This window comes from Centropristis striata, chromosome 4 (genome assembly GCF_030273125.1).
Source record: "Centropristis striata isolate RG_2023a ecotype Rhode Island chromosome 4, C.striata_1.0, whole genome shotgun sequence".
Lineage (NCBI taxonomy): Eukaryota > Metazoa > Chordata > Actinopteri > Perciformes > Serranidae > Centropristis > Centropristis striata.
In genome coordinates, this window is record NC_081520.1 from 1836834 (window position 1) to 1855252 (window position 18419).

Sequence of the window (18419 nt, forward strand, 5' to 3'; positions counted from 1 at the left end):
CAGTAAATTTTGCCTTTATTTCCTTTGCCTTATCCATCTTCATTACGTATTAAAAAAGTTGACAAAGACGAAAACGAAGGACATTTTCGCTGTAATTTTAGTTAGTTTTGTAACCACACAATACAGTTTGAGTTAATTATCATTATCATGTAACCTTTAACCCTTAAAACAAAGTCTGAAATCTAAAAAAAGCCTTTAAAGTAGTGAGGACCAGCCAAAATGTCCTCACTTTGCAAAAATGTCCTCACTCTGTTGGTTAAAAACGTGTTCCGGTCCTCACAATGTAGGAAGTACAAGAACACACACACACACACACACTCACACTCACGTGCAAATGCCTGACAGAGCACACAGAAGGTGATAGCTTTAGGGTCCAAACAGAAAAAGGTGTGTGTTGTTCTTCCAGTTTAAATGGATAGTTTGGATAGTGTAGTTGTATCTGGTACTCAGCCACAATGTTTCCTGTGTAGTAGATGCTGCTCTGCAGTGGTGGAAGAAGTATTCAGATCTCTTACTTCAGTAAAAGTACTAATACCACACTGTGAAATTACTCTACTACAAGTAAAAGTCCTGCATTCAAAACTTACTGAAGTAAAAGTACAAAAGTATCATACATGGAGAGATGAGCTGCTGTATTCTGAGTTGGTTTGTTAAACATTTTCCAGTTTTCTCACCATCTCTCTGCATGTTTCCACTGTGCTGCTGCAGGTTTGGCAGCTGGGCTCCAGAACTGCCAACTTCACTCTGGAGGGCCACGAGAAGGGGGTGAACTGCATCGACTACTACAACGGAGGAGACAAACCCTACCTCATCTCAGGAGCTGACGACCGCCTGGTCAAGATCTGGGACTACCAGGTACCAAGACACTAAACAACTAAAGTCTATCCTTTTACATTGTTCTCATTGTGGCCTTGTATTTCACTGCAATATATCCAATAAGTCCTTGTCTCTGATACAAGTGTCACGAATATTTGAAAAAAAAATTGAGTCTCCACATATCATATATACAGTCATGGAAAAAATCATTAGATCATTGTTTAGTTCAATTTTTTGTTCATTTTAATGCCTACAACTAAAATACTAACATACAACTAAAGGTACATGTATGTGTTTGGACAAATATAATGATAACAACAAAATAGCTCACAGGAGTTTAATTTAAGAGCTGATATCTAGACAGTTTTCTTGATAATGATTTATTATCAGTATATGTTATCATTATATTTGTCCAAATAAATGTACCTTCAATTCTACCAGACATTAAAATGAACAAAAAATTGAAGAAAACAAGGGTGTTCTAAGAAACGGCCCTGGTTGCCAGACTGCCTGCAGGTTCGAAATGTAATCGAGCGTGCAAGGCAGTCTGGGTATACCCAGGCTAGTGTTATATACTAATATACACACATGATCAGTTCAGATATAAACAGCCTAGTACAATGCTGTTAGTGACATTATGCACTGTGTGTGTTTTTCTACCAGAACAAGACCTGTGTTCAGACCCTGGAGGGTCACGCCCAGAATGTGACCTGCGTGAATTTCCATCCGGAGCTGCCGATCATCCTGACAGGCTCTGAGGACGGTAGGTTCTCTAGGTTCTCTACATCAATGAAATATCTTTAAAGCCACTCAGTCACTGACCCACAGCCAGTGGCGGTTCTAGACCAGTTTTACTGTGGGGGCCAAGCAGGGGCCAGTGTGTAATCAGAGGGGCACATTAAAAAACGCTGATGATATTTAAGCATTCAAATCCTTTATTTTAGGTTATTTAAAAATCTAATTTAAGTATATTTGGAAGATACAAAAACATTGATTGAAACAATGAGACTTACCAACAATAACAACTATTTTTGTACGACAATGACATTTCTCATTTTTGTGCACAATTACTTTTTTTTTATTTTGAAAGTGCAGTACAGTGAGAATTATCTTTTTTTTTATATATATCCACAAGCTTTTATTGCACAATTCAACTATTATACAATGTACACATTCTGGGTTCCTTTTGTGTACAATGAGATATTGTTTGAACAAAAAATAGGTAAGAATTGTTCCGTCATTCATCGTTATAAATTGATCATTTTATTATTAATTTGACACAGGGGCCACAGCAGGGGCCAAAGGCTTCTTCACAGGGGCAGTGGCCCCTGGAGGCCCCTGTGTAGAACCGCCACTGACCCACAGCATCTTCACCTCTCTGTTGTTTCTGCAGGAACGGTTCGCGTGTGGCACTCCAACACCTACCGGCTGGAGAACACTCTCAACTACGGCCTGGAGAGGGTGTGGTGTATCTGTGGCCAGCCCGGCTCCAACAGCGTGGCTCTGGGCTATGATGAAGGCAGCATCATCATCAAGGTAATCCATGTTGTTGTTGTTTTATAGCAAAAAGCTGCCAAGTTTGACATTTTTATATCTTAACCCATTAAGGCCTAAAGCGCCTGGAAAAAAATGCCTGTAAAACCTCTGGGCGATTTTCAAATGACCCCCTAAAACCTGAAGTTTTTCTGGAAATTCAACACCTACTAAATAATAGATTTTTCAGCCTCTGTAGCAGATAAAAATGAAATTCAAAAAGTATTTGAGAGCTTATACCCGTGGCTTTCATACGAAGTTGAGTTTATTTGTACAAACCTTCAATAAAGTTTTTTAAAAAATCAACAAACTCAGCAAATGTTACATTTGACTGAATAAAAAATCCTATGCATAATACTAATACATGCCCATTAGCAAGATGCTAACATGATATGACCACTGGAAGAACAAGACATAGTTCTCATTAGCCTACTGTAATAAAAAAAAAAATCATAATAATAATAATAATACATTTTATATATTGCATTTTTCAGGGTACTCAACGACGCATAAAGTAATATAAGACATAAACAGTCATGATTTCTTATATCATCATCACAATCAATGACACTCCCGCATGTATTCTGATCATGATTCTGATGCATTTCATTGGCCAAGAGACCGAAAATAGGTGAAAAAAAATACAAATACTACAAAATGACATATCCGCTGTCCCGCCTTAATGGTAGAGTGACGCAACAGCGCTCCCGGTTTCAATGGTAGAAATGCGGTAATGCTTTCCAGGCTTCAATGGGTTAAAGGGGATAGATCCAATTTTTTTAAGTGGGGATGAATGAGGTACTTATCCATAGTTAGTTTATTATCTACAGTCAGTGGTGGAAGAAGTATTCAGATCTCTTACTTCAGTAAAAGTACTAATACCACACTGTGAAATGACTCCACTACAAGTAAAAGTCCTGCATTCAAAACTTACTGAAGTAAAAGTACAAAAGTATCAGCATCAAATTATGCTTAAAGTATCAAAAGTAAAAGTACTCGTTATACAGAATGGGCCCACTCAGATTGTTTTTTATATATTCTAAATATATTATTACATTATTATTTTTGATGCATTCATGTAAATATTTGAATTTTAACTACTTTTATGTCTAATCACTTTGACTTTATCACGTTTTTATGTTAAATCTCGACCTGAAAAGTAACTAAAGCTAAATGTAGTGAAGTATAAGGTGCAAGATTTACCTCAAAATGTAGTAATTTAGCCACCTAAAAAAGTAAATAACAGTTTAGGGCAGTGCTATATGTATTTATCTTATCCTTCCAAGCCACCAAACTCCTTTGACAAAAACAGTAATTATACCTCACAGAAAACACAAGTTGCTGGTACGCCACTGTTAGTCACGGTTAGTTAGTTTGTTTAAAAGTGTTTGTTCTGATCCACCAAAAACACAAACAAATGAAGGGTTGAGGCAGCGGTAGACCAGCAACTCCTGCATTCTGCAAGATAAAATTACTGTTATTTTAAAGGAGTCTGGTGGCTTTGAAGAGAGTATAACAGGCTCAGTTTCCTCTCAGAAAGAGCTTTTAGCACCCTATAATGTAATCATTTCCTTATAATGTAATCAAATTTGCACTAAACTCGATTGAAAATGTAATAAAAGCCAATAATGTAGTAAAACATACTGACTGATATTGTAATCACATTTTTGTTACATTTTCAGGAGGTTTTTTTTTGGTTGCAGTCGTTGTAGTTGTTGCAATTTAACCCAATAGTTTTATAATCTGTTGTTTCAAATCCAGTGTATATAACATTCTTAGATTCTCAACACACAAAGTGTAGAACTCTGGACTGAAAATTAACATAAAAATAACATTATCTGTCAAGTATTTAATGTGCAAAATACCAACTGGAACATTTAAAAGTGATATTGATTGAATATTTATGTCGGCCTTAAAAATGACACAAATAATGCTTAATTTCACCTTAAAAGTTGGTATTTTGCATATATAAATATACATAAAAAAGACACTGAGCCTCCACTATATCCTTGCTCTGACTCTAGACTATAGATCCAGAAACTTAATTTCCTCATCTTTGATTGCCTACTTACAAAAAACTTGGGGAAAATGGTCCAACGACTGAGCAAGATGGGCAATTTGGCCGCCATATTGATATGCAAATGAGAGTCAAAAACTCAAAATTTCGCTTGGGAACCATTTTTTTGGATGCAGCACCCTTGAAATAAGTAAAGTAGGCCGGTTCCTGACTTGTACCCATAAATGCTCCTCACTTTCACTTTTTGGACAATTCCGTCTAGACTATACAGTCATATAATACACCATCAGTTGGAGCAGATTACACTGTGTAAACTGAAAGAATATTTGTTGACCTGTTCTAATAAAATGGTGCCCCTCTTTCCTCACCACCCATCCTGCTGCTGCACCTCCTGCTGCTTCTCCTGTCTGCTCCCCCTCTCTGTCTCAGCTGGGTCGGGAGGAGCCGGCCATGTCCATGGACGCCAGCGGGAAGGTCATGTGGGCTCGCCACTCCGAGGTGCAGCAGGCCAACCTGAAGGCCATGGGAGACACGGAGGTCAAAGATGGAGAGAGGCTGCCGCTGGGGGTTAAAGACATGGGCAGCTGTGAGATCTTCCCCCAGACCATCCAGCACAGCCCCAACGGGAGGTGAGACAGGAGAACCAGAGAACCAGAGATTATAGACTGATCCAGAGCTGAGGAGAACCAGTTCCTTTACTTTATGCTCTATCAAATCCAATTGTTTTTAGATGTAGATGGATAGATGGACAGACAGACAGACAGACTGACTGACTGACTGACTGACTGACTGTCTTTCTTTCTTTCTTTCTTTCTTTCTTTCTTTCTTTCTTTCTTTCTTTCTTTCTTTCTTTACTTACTTACTTACTTACTTACTTACTTACTTACTTACTTACTTACTTACTTACTTACTTACTTACTTACTTACTTACTTACTTACTTACTTACTTACTTACTTACTTACTTTCTTTCTTTCTTTCTGTCTCTCTCTCTCTCTCACTCACTCACTCACTCACTCACTTACTTTCTTTCTTTCTAATTTATTGACATGCAGTAGAAGTAACTAGAAGTTGGAACAACTTAAAAACATCTTTTGTGATAATAACAGAGTTATGATGACATAAACACACACACACAGAGTTGTATTTAAACAAATGTATTTATACAACATATAATTTAAAACATTTAAATAATATTTATATTCATATATACAACACTTTTCCAAGTGGCCACAAGTGTCATGGATGTTGAGACGCCATACATATTGAACAATTTGCATTTTTACAACCTCTCCTCTCCTGTCCTCTCCTCTCTGCTCTGTGTAAACAGCCTGCAGTTCTGTCTGATTTCCAGTGAATATTTGTGTGTATTTGTGTGTCTGCAGGTTTGTGGTGGTGTGTGGAGACGGAGAGTATATCATCTACACGGCCATGGCTCTGAGGAACAAGAGCTTCGGCTCAGCACAAGAGTTCGTTTGGGCCCACGACTCATCCCAGTAAGTTCTTAAACAAATACTTTGATATTTGTTGTTGCCAGCTAACCATATGTAGTGCATGAACATCAGAATGGTTTTCATTTACTTATCTGACTCTAAGGATAGTTTTCAACATGTATTCCTACTAGTTATAACTGTAAAAATCCCTTTCCATGTTCATTATCTTTATAGGTATGCCATAAGGGAAGGCAGCAGTATGGTCAAACTATTTAAGAACTTCAAAGAGAAGAAAGCTTTTAAACCTGAGTTTGGGGCTGAAGGTGAGTTTTATTTCCTATTCTGTCATCTGAATAAACTGTTTGTTTATATATGGATTTAGTATAATACTGTGTATTAGGGATAGTCATTTGGAGGAAACCTGCCAACTCAATTGTCTATGACGTTAACGATCAAGTAACCAATCAATCGCTACATGTATACATTCGCAAAATAAAAGAAATGTATACAATACTAATACTAGATGCTTTTACTTTGAAAGGACGAAAAGAGACTTGATCCTCTCAATCGTAAAAACTAACTCAGGTGAGATTAAACTAAATAAAATGTGAAGGAGTTCAATGTTTTATGTTTTAGCCCCTGAAGAGACATGAAGTTAGTTTTCACAGTAATCTATATATATTTAAAAGTGTTTTGTGTTTAAATAAGTTTTGGATCAAAGATTAAACTCAGTAATTGATGCTAGCAAGGTTTGATACAGTAAGCTAGTTTTGGTCAAATTAATACTCTTGTATTTCTGTGTGTTTTATCATTGTTATTACAACCAGTGTTGGAATGTAACTAAGTACATTTACTCAAGTACTGTACTTTAGTACAATTTTAAGGTACTTGTACTTTACTTGAGTATTTCCATTTTATATAACTTTATACTTTTACTCCACTACATTTAGAGGCAAATGTTGTACTTTTTACTCCACTACATTTATCTGACAGTTTTGGTTACTTTTCAGGTCGAGATTTAATATAAAAAATAAGATAAGTTTAAAGTTTTTAAAAATTAAACCTAACAATATATTAAATAGTTCAAATGAGCCCTATCTTGAGAAAATAAACCGCTGCTTACATAAATGCACCAATAATAATAATAATCTAATAATATGTATTTATAATATATTTAACAATCTGAGTGGGTCCATTCTGCATAACGAGTACTTTTACTTTTGATACTTTAAGTACATTTTCATGCTGATACTTTTGTACTTTTACTTCAGTAAGTTTTGAATGCAGGACTTTTACTTGTAGTGGAGTCATTTTACATCTTGGTATTAGTACTTTTACTGAAGTAAGGGATCTGAATACTTGTTCCACCACTGATTACAACTTTCAGTTTGCTAACTGAAATTCAGTTCAGTGATACTGATACACAGTCAGAGATAAAATCAAAATAAAAAAATACATAGATTGATTAAAAATTCCATGTGATCGACCAAATTCTTAACGGCCATTAATGGATCACTGATGAATTATTCCCGTCCCTACTGTGTATGTCTAATGCTCAGTAACTTCCTGTTCCACCAGGTATCTTTGGTGGCTTCTTACTGGGAGTGAGGTCCAACAGTGGGCTGGCCTTCTATGACTGGGAGAGTGCTGAGCTGATCCGCCGTGTGGAGATCCAGCCCAAACATGTGAGTCATAGTGAAACAGCTGTTTCATCTCCAGCTCTCTGTCTCGTTCCCTCTTCTAACATCTTGTATTTGTGTCTTTAGATCTTCTGGTCTGACTCTGGGGAGCTGGTCTGCATCGGTACAGACGAGTCTTTCTTCGTACTGCGCTACCTAGCAGAGAGAGTAACAGAGGCCCAGGAGGCCAAGGAGGAGATCACGGAGGACGGGATAGAGGGCGCCTTTGAGGTCAGAGGACGAATGTGCAGGGATGTACACAAGATGGTGTTTTTTGTTGTTAAATTGGTCTTTGTAGCATCCCTGGCTGGATGACAGTAGACCAGGGGTGTCAAACTCAAATACACAGTGGGCCAAAATTTAAAACTTTATAAAAATTTAAAACTGGGCCAACATTGATATTTATTGAAAAAATTGACCTAAACAAGTTCAAACGAAATGGAACAAGCAAAGCTTGATATAACTTAATATTGCAAACATGCAAAATCGAATATCAAATAAAACAAACAAACACATCAATGGCATTCATTTCTTAAATAAAATTTAAATAAAAATCGTATGTCCCTTTATTTTATATGCGGCCTTCTTTAAATTTAAATTTAACAGTAATCTTTTTCCACAGGCTAAAAATAAATGTGAGAATAAAATAACAATAATAAACCAAATGACTAATAATAATATCCTTCAATGAATGTGCAGCCATTCAAGCCTTGGACTAGCAAGAAAAAGTGCATAAAGACAACTTTAATTGTTGCTCAGTTTGCTCCACATGATCTACTGTGTTCAAGCCAGAACACCAGCAGAGCATTCTGGGATTTGTAGTATTATTTGCGCTGTATAATACCGGCGGGCCAGCTCTGGTTGTCATTTGGTATTTCCTCGCGGGCCAAATATTAGCAAATAAACATAATAGTTAAGACAACACTATAGAATCCGTTTTGATACTTTATATCAACTTTATATGAATTACAAAGCACTCGTTATTATTTACTATTTGCTTTTCATTTAACCGTTCCACCTGTTATTTCCTTTCAAAATAAAAGCACCCATTTCACACTGGATGACATCTTTTCAAAATAAAAGCATCAAAACATTGTTAACCACCTAGAAAATATACAAACATGAAAAACAAGCTATATAATGCAACTTAACCAAACCCAAGGAGTTTCAGGTCTTAGGTCACACTTTTTTCAACATGGATTTCTTTTTCATGGCAATATAAAAAAGTCCTGCACTTCAATGAAAAAGCACAGTCTGATACACTGGACCATAGGGATGAGGACTGAAAAAGCGGACTCACAGAGAAACACAAAATAAAAGCACCAGGACAGAACAGAAATGTGACACAATCATGGCTAGAAGTAGGGAGAAGTTCATACAATTTCTTTTACAAAAATTGAGGAAATATTGCCCACAAGTGTTACCTATATTGGCGGAAAATGTGGGCTTTACATGCTATACATTCATATGCATATACATTTTTTATTTATTTTAATAATCCAAGTGACAGCTGTTGAGAGCTCCTTATATATAACATCTAAAAAGGAGTATGACAATATGCAACTGTTTACATTTCTACAGTCACTACTTGCCACCTCTCCTGTCCTCTCCTCTCAGTTCTGTGTAAACAGCCTGCAAAATTCTGTTTAGTTTTCAGTGAATATTTGTTTCAGCTGATTGAAGCGATTTTAATATCACAAGGCTTATATTTGGTTAGTTTTTCCTGTAGACACTCATGGACACTCTGAAATGTGAAAATCTGTCAGTAATTCCTGTTTATTATGTTTATTATCTTTATTTATGTCTTTATATTTGTGTCTTTTCCTGCTGTGAGCAGGTGCTGGGGGAGGTCCCGGAGGTGGTGAAGACAGGACTTTGGGTGGGTGACTGCTTCATCTACACCAGCTCTCTGAACAGACTGAACTACTATGTTGGAGGAGAGATTATCACTATCGCTCACCTGGACAGGTACAATGCATATTTACCATAGGCTGTATAAATATAGAGCAAAACGTTCAAATAAGCTATGAGACGAAACCGGTAAATGTCCTTTTTTATATATATAAATATAACTTTATTGACACGTTGCCGTGGATACGCATTGTTCTGCTTCTCTCCTGATGAAGGCTCGTCTTGTTAGTGACCTGTCAATCAAAGGTAGCCCCGCCCCCAAATCATACGATTCTTCATCTTATGTTTTCTTCTAAATGGGGCCATTATTAGAACTATTAACATGAAAGTGTCTTGAAGAAGATTTTTTACTAGTGATTGAGACCATAGTGTTGTCCTAAAAAGAATTTCTAAAGTAATAAATCAAGTGAGAAGTTTTCTCATTTTGTATTGAAATGAATGGACCCAAATGCTTCTGCAGCCACCGTCAGCCACCTCAAGCCGACCATCTTTCTCTTGCTTTCCATTTCTATCCAGTAAATTATAGAAAGCATCAATAAGGCTACGTTTACACGAGGACGGTCTGAACAGAAGACGCAAAAGTGGCGTCTTGTCTTCACTTTTTATTCCGCGTTTAGACGAGCGTTTTCAGGAGGAAATCTGCTGCATACGGTGACGCAAAAGTGTGTGAAATGTGATTGTATGCAGCCAGGCGGCATCACTTAAAGCCATAAGAGCATCTTTGGGCATGCAGAAGTTTTCACGCCACACATTTTCATCAGCTACTCCTTCCACAAAGTTCTCCTCCATCACTAGATCTCCCAGGTCTCGTTCACAGCCGTCTGGCTCCTCCCACCAATCGCTGCATCCAGAATGTGATGGAGGTAATTCCAGATCCTTCTCTGTTCACTAATACTATCTGTACATATCCTGGACATTTGGTGGAAAGACTCCTGTAAGTTTATTAGAGCTGCCAGAGCAGCTTGAAGGTCCCACCATGGAAATAATCCCACGTTTCTTTATTTCCTGTCCTGGAGCATGTATGTGACGTAAACACATACGTGACGTGAGCAGATCAGTTCACTGGTCACTGTTACAACTCAAGTAAATTTAAAATTTAGAAATGTACAATCTGTTATTTATCAACAAAAGAAATAAGCAGTCACAAAAGAGAGAAAAGAAAGAAGCTTATTACTCATTACACATAACTTATATAAATGAATCATCCTATTTTTAAGTAATTTTTTGAATAAGTTAATGGTATTGCAAGTTTTCAAGTCTTTCTCCAATTTGTTCCATAGATTAACAGCTGTTACTTTGGAAGGTGGTTTCAGATTTTTGCGTTTTTAAGCCCCCAAAAACGCCGTCACCGTCTAAACGAAAGGCACTTCCCATAAAATATTTTGTCGTTTTTACCCGCGAGCGTCCTGGTGTAAACGGGGCCTAATTCTCTAATTCTCAAAGAGGATCTTTGTCCTGTGCAGGACCATGTATCTGCTGGGCTACATCCCTAAGGACGACCGTCTCTACCTGGGAGACAAGGAGCTGAACATCATCAGCTACTCCCTGCTGCTGTCCATGCTGGAGTACCAGACGGCCGTCATGAGGAGGGACTTCACCACCGCCGACAAGGTCCTACCCACAATCCCCAAGGAGCAGAGGACCCGGGTAGCCCACTTTCTGGAGAAACAGGTACAGTCCTCCTCTGTTTATGCAGCTCTTTGCTTTCTCCCTCTGCTGCTTGAACTGAATACAGATTCAGGATTTGGCTATGGAATGCATAATTTACAAAACATCAGGCAGCCAGATGGAGGAAAACCTTTTGGGCGCAGTTCTTGTGTGTTTCTTTTAAAATATATACATCATAAGGATCGCACACAGTCTCCTCCACCACTTTACTTTCACATATTTCATCTTTCACTGTTGGCAGCTGAGCTTCCCACACCAACAGATGACGGAGCAGAATATATGGATGAAATATTGATGTGCTTGCTGTGTTTTCTTGTGTTGTGCAGGGCTTCAGACAGCAGGCCCTGGCCGTGTCCACAGACCCAGAACACAGGTTTGAACTGGCCCTGCAGCTGGGAGAGCTCAAGATAGCCTACCAACTGGCCCTGGAGGCAGAGGTCAGACACACACACATTCTTGTACTTCTATCTTTGTGAGGACCCTCATTGTAACAGTGAATTCCCTTGCAAGGTTATAATAGTTTTGGATTTTTCATTAGTTTTAGTTTTAATTTTGTTGTGAATTTTTGTTTTCAAATTCAATTAGTTTTAATGAGTTTTTAGAGTGAGTTTGCTAGTTTCAAATTAGTATTTTTTTTTTTTAAATGCTTTAGTTTTTATTAGTTGTAGTTTTTTGTAATGGGGTATTTGTTGGGTGGCAGATTAAAAGAGGTCACAGTAAATTTTGCCTTTATTTTCTTTGTCTGATCCATCTTCATTATGTATGAAAAAATTTGACAAAGACAAAAACGAAGGACATTTTCACTATAATTTTAGTTAGTTTTGTAACCACACAATACAGTTTCAGTTAATTATCATTATCATGTAACCTTTAACCCTTAAAACAAAGTCTGAAATCTCAAAAAAGCCTTTAAAGAAGTGAGGACCGGCCGAAATGTCCTCACTTTGCAAAAATGTCCTCACTATGTTAGTTAGAAATGTGTCCTGGTCCTCACTATGTAGGAAATACAAGAACACACACACACACACACACACACACACACACACACACGCGTAAGACGAAAGCTGCCTCTAATTATCATAGTATACTGTTTTAGTGCTTAGTATACAGAACTGACACAATATGTGCAACATCGGTTGTCAGTCAAACTGCAACTTTGAAAAGCTACAGCTCTATTTAACACTCTGAACCCCAAGCTGTTTCTTATACTGTATATCTACACTACTGGTCAAAAGTTTTAGAACACACCAACTTTTCCAGAATTTAATTGAAAATGATGCAGTTTAATGTCTCAGTGCACTCTGAAATTAATGCACATTTGCAACATTTAAAATTCTTTATTGAGCATGATTGTGTTTTCAAAGTAAAAAAAAGATTCAAAATCACATTTTATGTTGGACTAAAGGACTAAAAAAAGACACAAAATGACCAAAAAAAGACACAAAATGACAAAAAAGACACAAAATGACCAAAAAAAGACACAAAATGACTTACAAAGACATGAAAAGAATTCAAAAATGGACAAAATAGCCCAAGACTCCATAGAGTTAGCTGTGTAACATGCAGGATACTGTTAACAGAATCAGTGTTTAGTGTTGCAGGGTGAGTCACAGCTTGGCCTCCCAGACTCAGTGAGAGCTTCACAGTGTGTAGTGGAGGTCCCTGCTCCTCCTCCTGTGATAATCCTCTCCTGTCTCTTTGGCTCCTTGGCTTGTGGGGACTCCAGTCAGAGCACAAATGGAAGCAGCTGGCAGAGCTCGCCACCACAAAGTGCCAGTTCAGCCTGGCTCAGGAGTGTCTGCACCAGGCTCAGGATTACGGGGGATTACTGCTGTTGGCCACCGCCTCGGGCAACACCAGCATGGTGGGCAAATTAGCCGAGGGGGCCGAGAGGGACGGGAAGACCAACGTGGCCTTCCTCACCTACTTCATGCAGGGACGGTGAGTGGACGAAGAAGAGGATGAGGAATGTAAAAAGAGTTATTTTTGAATCCAGATATCATCCAAGTTGTTCATATATATATTATTTTTTTGCACTTTTCTGTTCTTGCCCAGAGTGGACAAATGTCTGGACCTTCTCATCGCAACAGATCGGCTGCCAGAGGCTGCATTTCTGGCACGGACATATCTGCCCAGCCATGTGTCGAGGTAAACTTGTTTCCATTGAGTGTACAGCGTGCAATATGCCAGAGTGCTGTACTCCAGAGTACTGGCTCTGTCTGTCTGTCAGCATATATTCATCTTTTATCCAACATGTCCTGGAGACAAGTCCAAATCAGAATAATTATGCAGTTCCTGAAAGTTTTTGATAATTTGAATATCTGTATGTGTGTGTTTACATTCTGCATTATTGTTGCTCTCGTCTTCCTCCAGGGTGGTGAAGCTGTGGAAGGAGAGTCTGTCCAAGGTGAACCAGAAGGCAGCAGATGCTCTGGCTGACCCCTCGCAGTACAGCAACCTGTTCCCCGGCCTCCAGCAAGCCTTGCTGGCTGAAGAGTACCTGAAGGAGACTCATGTCGGGGTCAGGCCGGCTGCAGAGTACCCCCTCATCATGGTCAGTGGAAGTTGGAGGAACTTTAATAGATGGAGGATTTTTTTTTTTTAATTCTAAATGACTCACAGAACTTGGTTCACTTCTGAACTATTGAATCGTTTATATTCTGAGAGTTGTGTTTGGATTTACATTTTGCTTGTTTGTGTTTCTATTCTTCAGCCAAATGAGGACCGTAATGTCCTGGAGGAATCTGCAAGTTTTGTGTCCAAAGGAGGGACCATTGAGCCAGAGGTGAGAATTTACACATCTCCATCATCTGTTATCACCAGTTTATCCTCCTTTAACTGAACCTATAACTGGAAAAAGAGAGAGCGAAGTGCTGGGGAGAATTTGTAATTAACTGAATGTAAAATATTCATTGAAAGTGGCTTCAAACTGTTCCAGGGGACACTAAGTGAATGTTAAAAAATATTATATTAGTTATCAAAATCCAAAAGAAGTGTATGTATAGAATAGCCAAATTGTGTGTGACTTGGTTAAAGAAATACAGTAGTTGATGTAATGAGACTCTGGGAAAGTGGGACAAAACAAATGTGTCAAATAGCAATATTGGGCTATTTTGGCTCAATTAATGAGTGTCTGTGATAATTTGGGATCAATTGTTGAAGGTATAACTGGAGAATATTGCAGAGGATTTTGGCACATTTCTTTTGGGCACTACCCACAAATTTAGCTGTGTTGCTCATTCCACAAATGCACGATCCTTACAAGTTGTACCTCATTGTGAAGGTGACTAATCAGGTTTTACAACCATATCAAATACAATACAAATTGGTGTTATTAAAGGGGAGACATAATTAACCAGAAATAATGTTTACAAACTATTTTTTAAAGGAGTTACGAACCTATCCTTTAAAACAGAATTGTAATTCTGCTTGTTCTGTATACAGGAAGTGGTGCTGAGCGTAAATGAAACAGTCATGGCAGCAGCACTGACGGAGCATGCACCTGCAGAACCAGCAGCACTAACGGAGCATGCACCTGCAGAACCAGCAGCACTGACGGAGCCTGCACCTGCAGAACCAGCAGCACTGACGGAGCCTGCACCTGCAGAACCAGCAGCACTGACGGAGCCTGCACCTGCAGAACCAGCAGCACTGACGGAGGCGGCACCTGCAGAACCAGCAGCAGTGAAAGTGGCTGTACCTGCAGAACCGGCAGCAGTGACGGAGGCGGCACCTGCAGAACCAGCAGCAGTGAAAGTGGCTGCACCTGCAGAACCAGCAGCAGTGACAGAGGCGGCACCTGCAGAACCAGCAGTAGCAGAGGAACCCATTCCACTAAAACAGGAGATCATTGATCCTGTTTCAGCAACAGAAGAAGAATCCATCCCAACCGCAGCATCTCCTCTGCCTGTCACAGTAACAGAAGAGCATGTTGAACCAAAGCTAGCAGAATCTGTGTCCTCTGAGGAGGATGAATCAGAGGAGTCCACCACAGAGATTCCCCCCGCAGAGCCAGAGATGGTACAGTCCAGTCCTGAGGAAGATGTGGTACCTTCAGTTGAGACAGCGGATGCTGTGTCGGCTGCCTGTGTTTCTGAAACATATCTCATGGAGACAACATCGCAAACCATCATGGCAACAGAAGAAACATCAATTCAAATAGTGGAAACAAAAACCATAGTAACAGAGAGTGTCCTAGTCAGCACAGTAGAACCTCTAGAACCTGTGGAAGAACTGGAAGCAGCGAGCATCACAGATACATCAGCAGAGGAGCCTCATGTGTCTGGGGGAGCTGTAGCAGTAGAGGAGCTCATCTCCTTCGAAAGCACAGCCAGTCCAGAGCACCATGCGCCTGTCCAGGTCCAGAACTTTCCAGACTTGGCCCTTGATCCACTGCTAGACCCTCTTCAAGCCACAATGCCATTATTGAAGCCTGTCGCAGCACAGGAAACAGATCAGGATGAAGTTCTCCCAGTCAGGCCTGGGGACGGCCTGGATCCTGCTGTGCCTCTGGAGCCGGAGCTGTTAGTCCCTGTAGCAGCTCCTGTAGAGCAGGAGGCGGGTCCTGAGGGAGCTGAGGAGCTGGCCGAGGACCTGGAGGCAGACATCAACGAAGAGGTAACATTTAAAAGTGATATTGATTGAATATTTATGTCGACCTTGAAAAAACCACACAAATAATGCTTAATTTCACCTTAAAAGTTGGTATTTTGCATATATATAAATATACATAAAAAGACACTGAGCCTCCACTATATCCTTGCTCTGACCCTAGACTATAGATCTAGAAACTTAATTTCCTCATCTTTGATTGCCTACTTACAAAAAAAAATGGTCCAACAACTGAGCAAGATGGGCAATTTGGCCGCCATTTTGATATGCAAATGAGAGTCAAAAACTCAAAATTTCGCTTGGGAACCATTTTTTTTTTATTCAGCACCCTTGAAATAAGTAAAGTAGGCCAGTTTCTGACTTGTACCCATAAATGCTCCTCACTTTCACTTTTTGGACAATTCCGTCTAGACTATCTAGACTCCGCCTTAACGTGACCTCTGGTATAAACCACGCCCCCTTCTGGTCTTCTGTCAGAATACAGAGACAGATGATTGTTGGTTGATCAGAAACTCTGTGCACCTACAGTATAAATCCATGATCTTCTTGTGTCCTTCAATGTGATGCCTTTACTTCACACATTTCATTTGTTTTTCTCCCTGCCAAGGTTATAATAGTTTTGGATTTTTCATTAGTTTTAGTTTTAATTTCGTTGTGAATTTTTGTTTTCAAATTCAGTTAGTTTTAAGAGTGAGTTTTCTAGTTTTAGCTTAGTTTTTAGTTTTTGAAAATGCTTAGTTTTAGTTTAGTTTTTATTAGTTTTAGTGTTAGTTTTAGTTTTTTTGTAATGGGGTATATGTTGGGTGCGAGAAAGTGGTCATAATAAATTTTGCCTTTATTTCCTTTGGTTTATCATCTCAGCCCCAATAAGGTTATTAACTGTTTTGAATTTTGGTTGGAGTGTAAACATCCAAGTCTCAGTAAACATATTCACCATGTGTTGCATGTTCAAATAATAAATAATTTTAGTTACCGTAGTTTTAGTTAGTTTTGTAACCACGCAATACAGTTTCAGTTAGTTATCGTTTTTTTAAAAACTCTAGTTTTTATTTTTATTTCAGTTAACGAAAATGTTTTTTCAATTCTAGTTTTCGTTAACTATAATAACCTTGCTCCCTGCAGGCCCTGGATGATCTGGATCTGGACAATTTTGACCTGGAAGACATCGACACATCAGATGTCAACCTGGATGACGAACTCTTGAGTGATTAGGAACCTTTCAGTTTGTTTTCAGCGACCAAAGAACTCCAGACAATGATAAGCTGCCAGCCTGCATAAAAATATATTTAACCTTAAGGAACCAGCAAATGCTTTCTTGGCTGTGGACTTAAATTGTATATTAAGATGTGCGTTATCTGTTTGTTTTTTTTTAAATAAATTGGCGGTACTGTACACAGCCAAGAAGGCAGGATTGACCTCAAATTAATTATTTACACTACAAATTTGCATTTTCAGCAATACTGCAACAATCATCTTGTGGTAAGAGTTCTTTTACATTACTAATGTAAGTATCATCTGTTTACATTAAAGATCTAAGTGCCATATGCTTCACCAGCTGACTGCAGCAGCATTGAAACTGTTGAAAAACTCCTTCTTACCTCTCTTTCCTCCTCATACCTCACAGTGTGACACCGCTGTTGATCACGGTGTTATCCAGCCATTAGGGAATACTTTGAGTTTGAATATTGCTTTCAATCTTGAAGTGAGGTTTGTTTTTTTTTAAATATTAGTGGCATTTCTGATTTATTAGTGAGACAAACAGCAGCCTTAAGTATCCAATGCTGTACCTGGTGAGCTACCAGGGCACCTTAAAGTGAAATTTAACCCTTTACTTTCCCTTAACATTCCTGCAGGTTTTTAGCTGATCAGAGCAGTATTCTTGAATTTCTATCTGGGACAAGGCTGCCTGTGTCGTGTCATTATTATACACAGTATGCATTAAAACATGTTGAACAAGCCAGGACTTGGACAAATCCATCATTTGGTTATACAGGTGCATCTCAATACATTTGAATATCATAAAGGTTTATTTATGTCAGTAATTCAATTCAAAAAGTGGAAATAACATATTATATAGATCCATTACACACAGAATGAAACATTTAATGTCTTTATTTAATTTCTTCTAATTATGGCTTACATTTATTGAAGACCTAAAATACAGTGTCTCAAAAAATTTGAATATTACAAAAGACCAATTTTAAAAAAGTTTTGTTTCTGTCGCTTCTGCTTTGCAAGAAAAGGTTTAATAAAAACATGTTTTCTCTTTTTTCAGCCAACAGTGGCTCTTTTGTTTGTCATTTTAGCCCTACAATGAAGATAAAACAGCCTACTAAATCTAAATTAGTCTACTAGCATTACAAATAGGTCATTATAAGCATTTTATAAAGTATGTTTAATATGGAAATGTTGTCCTCTGAAAAGTATGTCCATCTATATGACTAAATACTTGGTTGGGGCTATTTGACTTGAACTACTGGAAATGGACTTTTCCATCATATTCTAATGTATTGAGATGCACCTTTAGTGTCTTTGTTACCTCTTTGTTGTTGATGTGTAATAGTTTGGTGCATGTTTACTTTTTAAAAACCTGAACTGTAGATAAACTCCAGTTTCTGTTACATGTGCCATGTTTCCCCTTTTCTTTTGTTAAAAGGATGGATGGTACAATGTATCCAGACTTGACAAATGAAATAAATGAGGTTAAGTCTATATTATCCAGGCTTCAAGTTATTTTACTCCAACAACAACAT

The 18419-nt window shown here is 38.4% G+C and overlaps 1 protein-coding gene and 1 long non-coding RNA gene across 2 annotated transcripts in view; both read left to right on the top strand.

Moving 5' to 3' along the window:
• LOC131970616 (uncharacterized) overlaps positions 1-18378 on the top strand; it is a 73326-nt gene extending 54948 nt beyond the window's left edge. Inside the window, exon 2 of the long non-coding RNA XR_009394197.1 lies at positions 17744-18378. This is a non-coding gene — a long non-coding RNA (uncharacterized LOC131970616). The remainder of the gene's footprint in view (positions 1-17743) is intronic.
• LOC131970605 (coatomer subunit beta'-like) overlaps positions 1-18378 on the top strand; it is a 23569-nt gene extending 5191 nt beyond the window's left edge. Inside the window, exons 6-22 of the mRNA XM_059332037.1 lie at positions 709-855; positions 1480-1579; positions 2210-2352; positions 4796-4995; positions 5750-5860; positions 6032-6120; positions 7376-7482; positions 7564-7707; positions 9314-9444; positions 10851-11058; positions 11382-11492; positions 12782-12996; positions 13111-13203; positions 13429-13609; positions 13769-13840; positions 14500-15672; positions 16789-18378. Of these exons, the coding sequence (XP_059188020.1) occupies positions 709-855; positions 1480-1579; positions 2210-2352; positions 4796-4995; positions 5750-5860; positions 6032-6120; positions 7376-7482; positions 7564-7707; positions 9314-9444; positions 10851-11058; positions 11382-11492; positions 12782-12996; positions 13111-13203; positions 13429-13609; positions 13769-13840; positions 14500-15672; positions 16789-16878 (3315 nt within the window). The 3' untranslated portion in view covers positions 16879-18378. The remainder of the gene's footprint in view (positions 1-708; positions 856-1479; positions 1580-2209; positions 2353-4795; positions 4996-5749; positions 5861-6031; positions 6121-7375; positions 7483-7563; positions 7708-9313; positions 9445-10850; positions 11059-11381; positions 11493-12781; positions 12997-13110; positions 13204-13428; positions 13610-13768; positions 13841-14499; positions 15673-16788) is intronic.
• Positions 18379-18419: the final 41 nt, after the last annotated feature.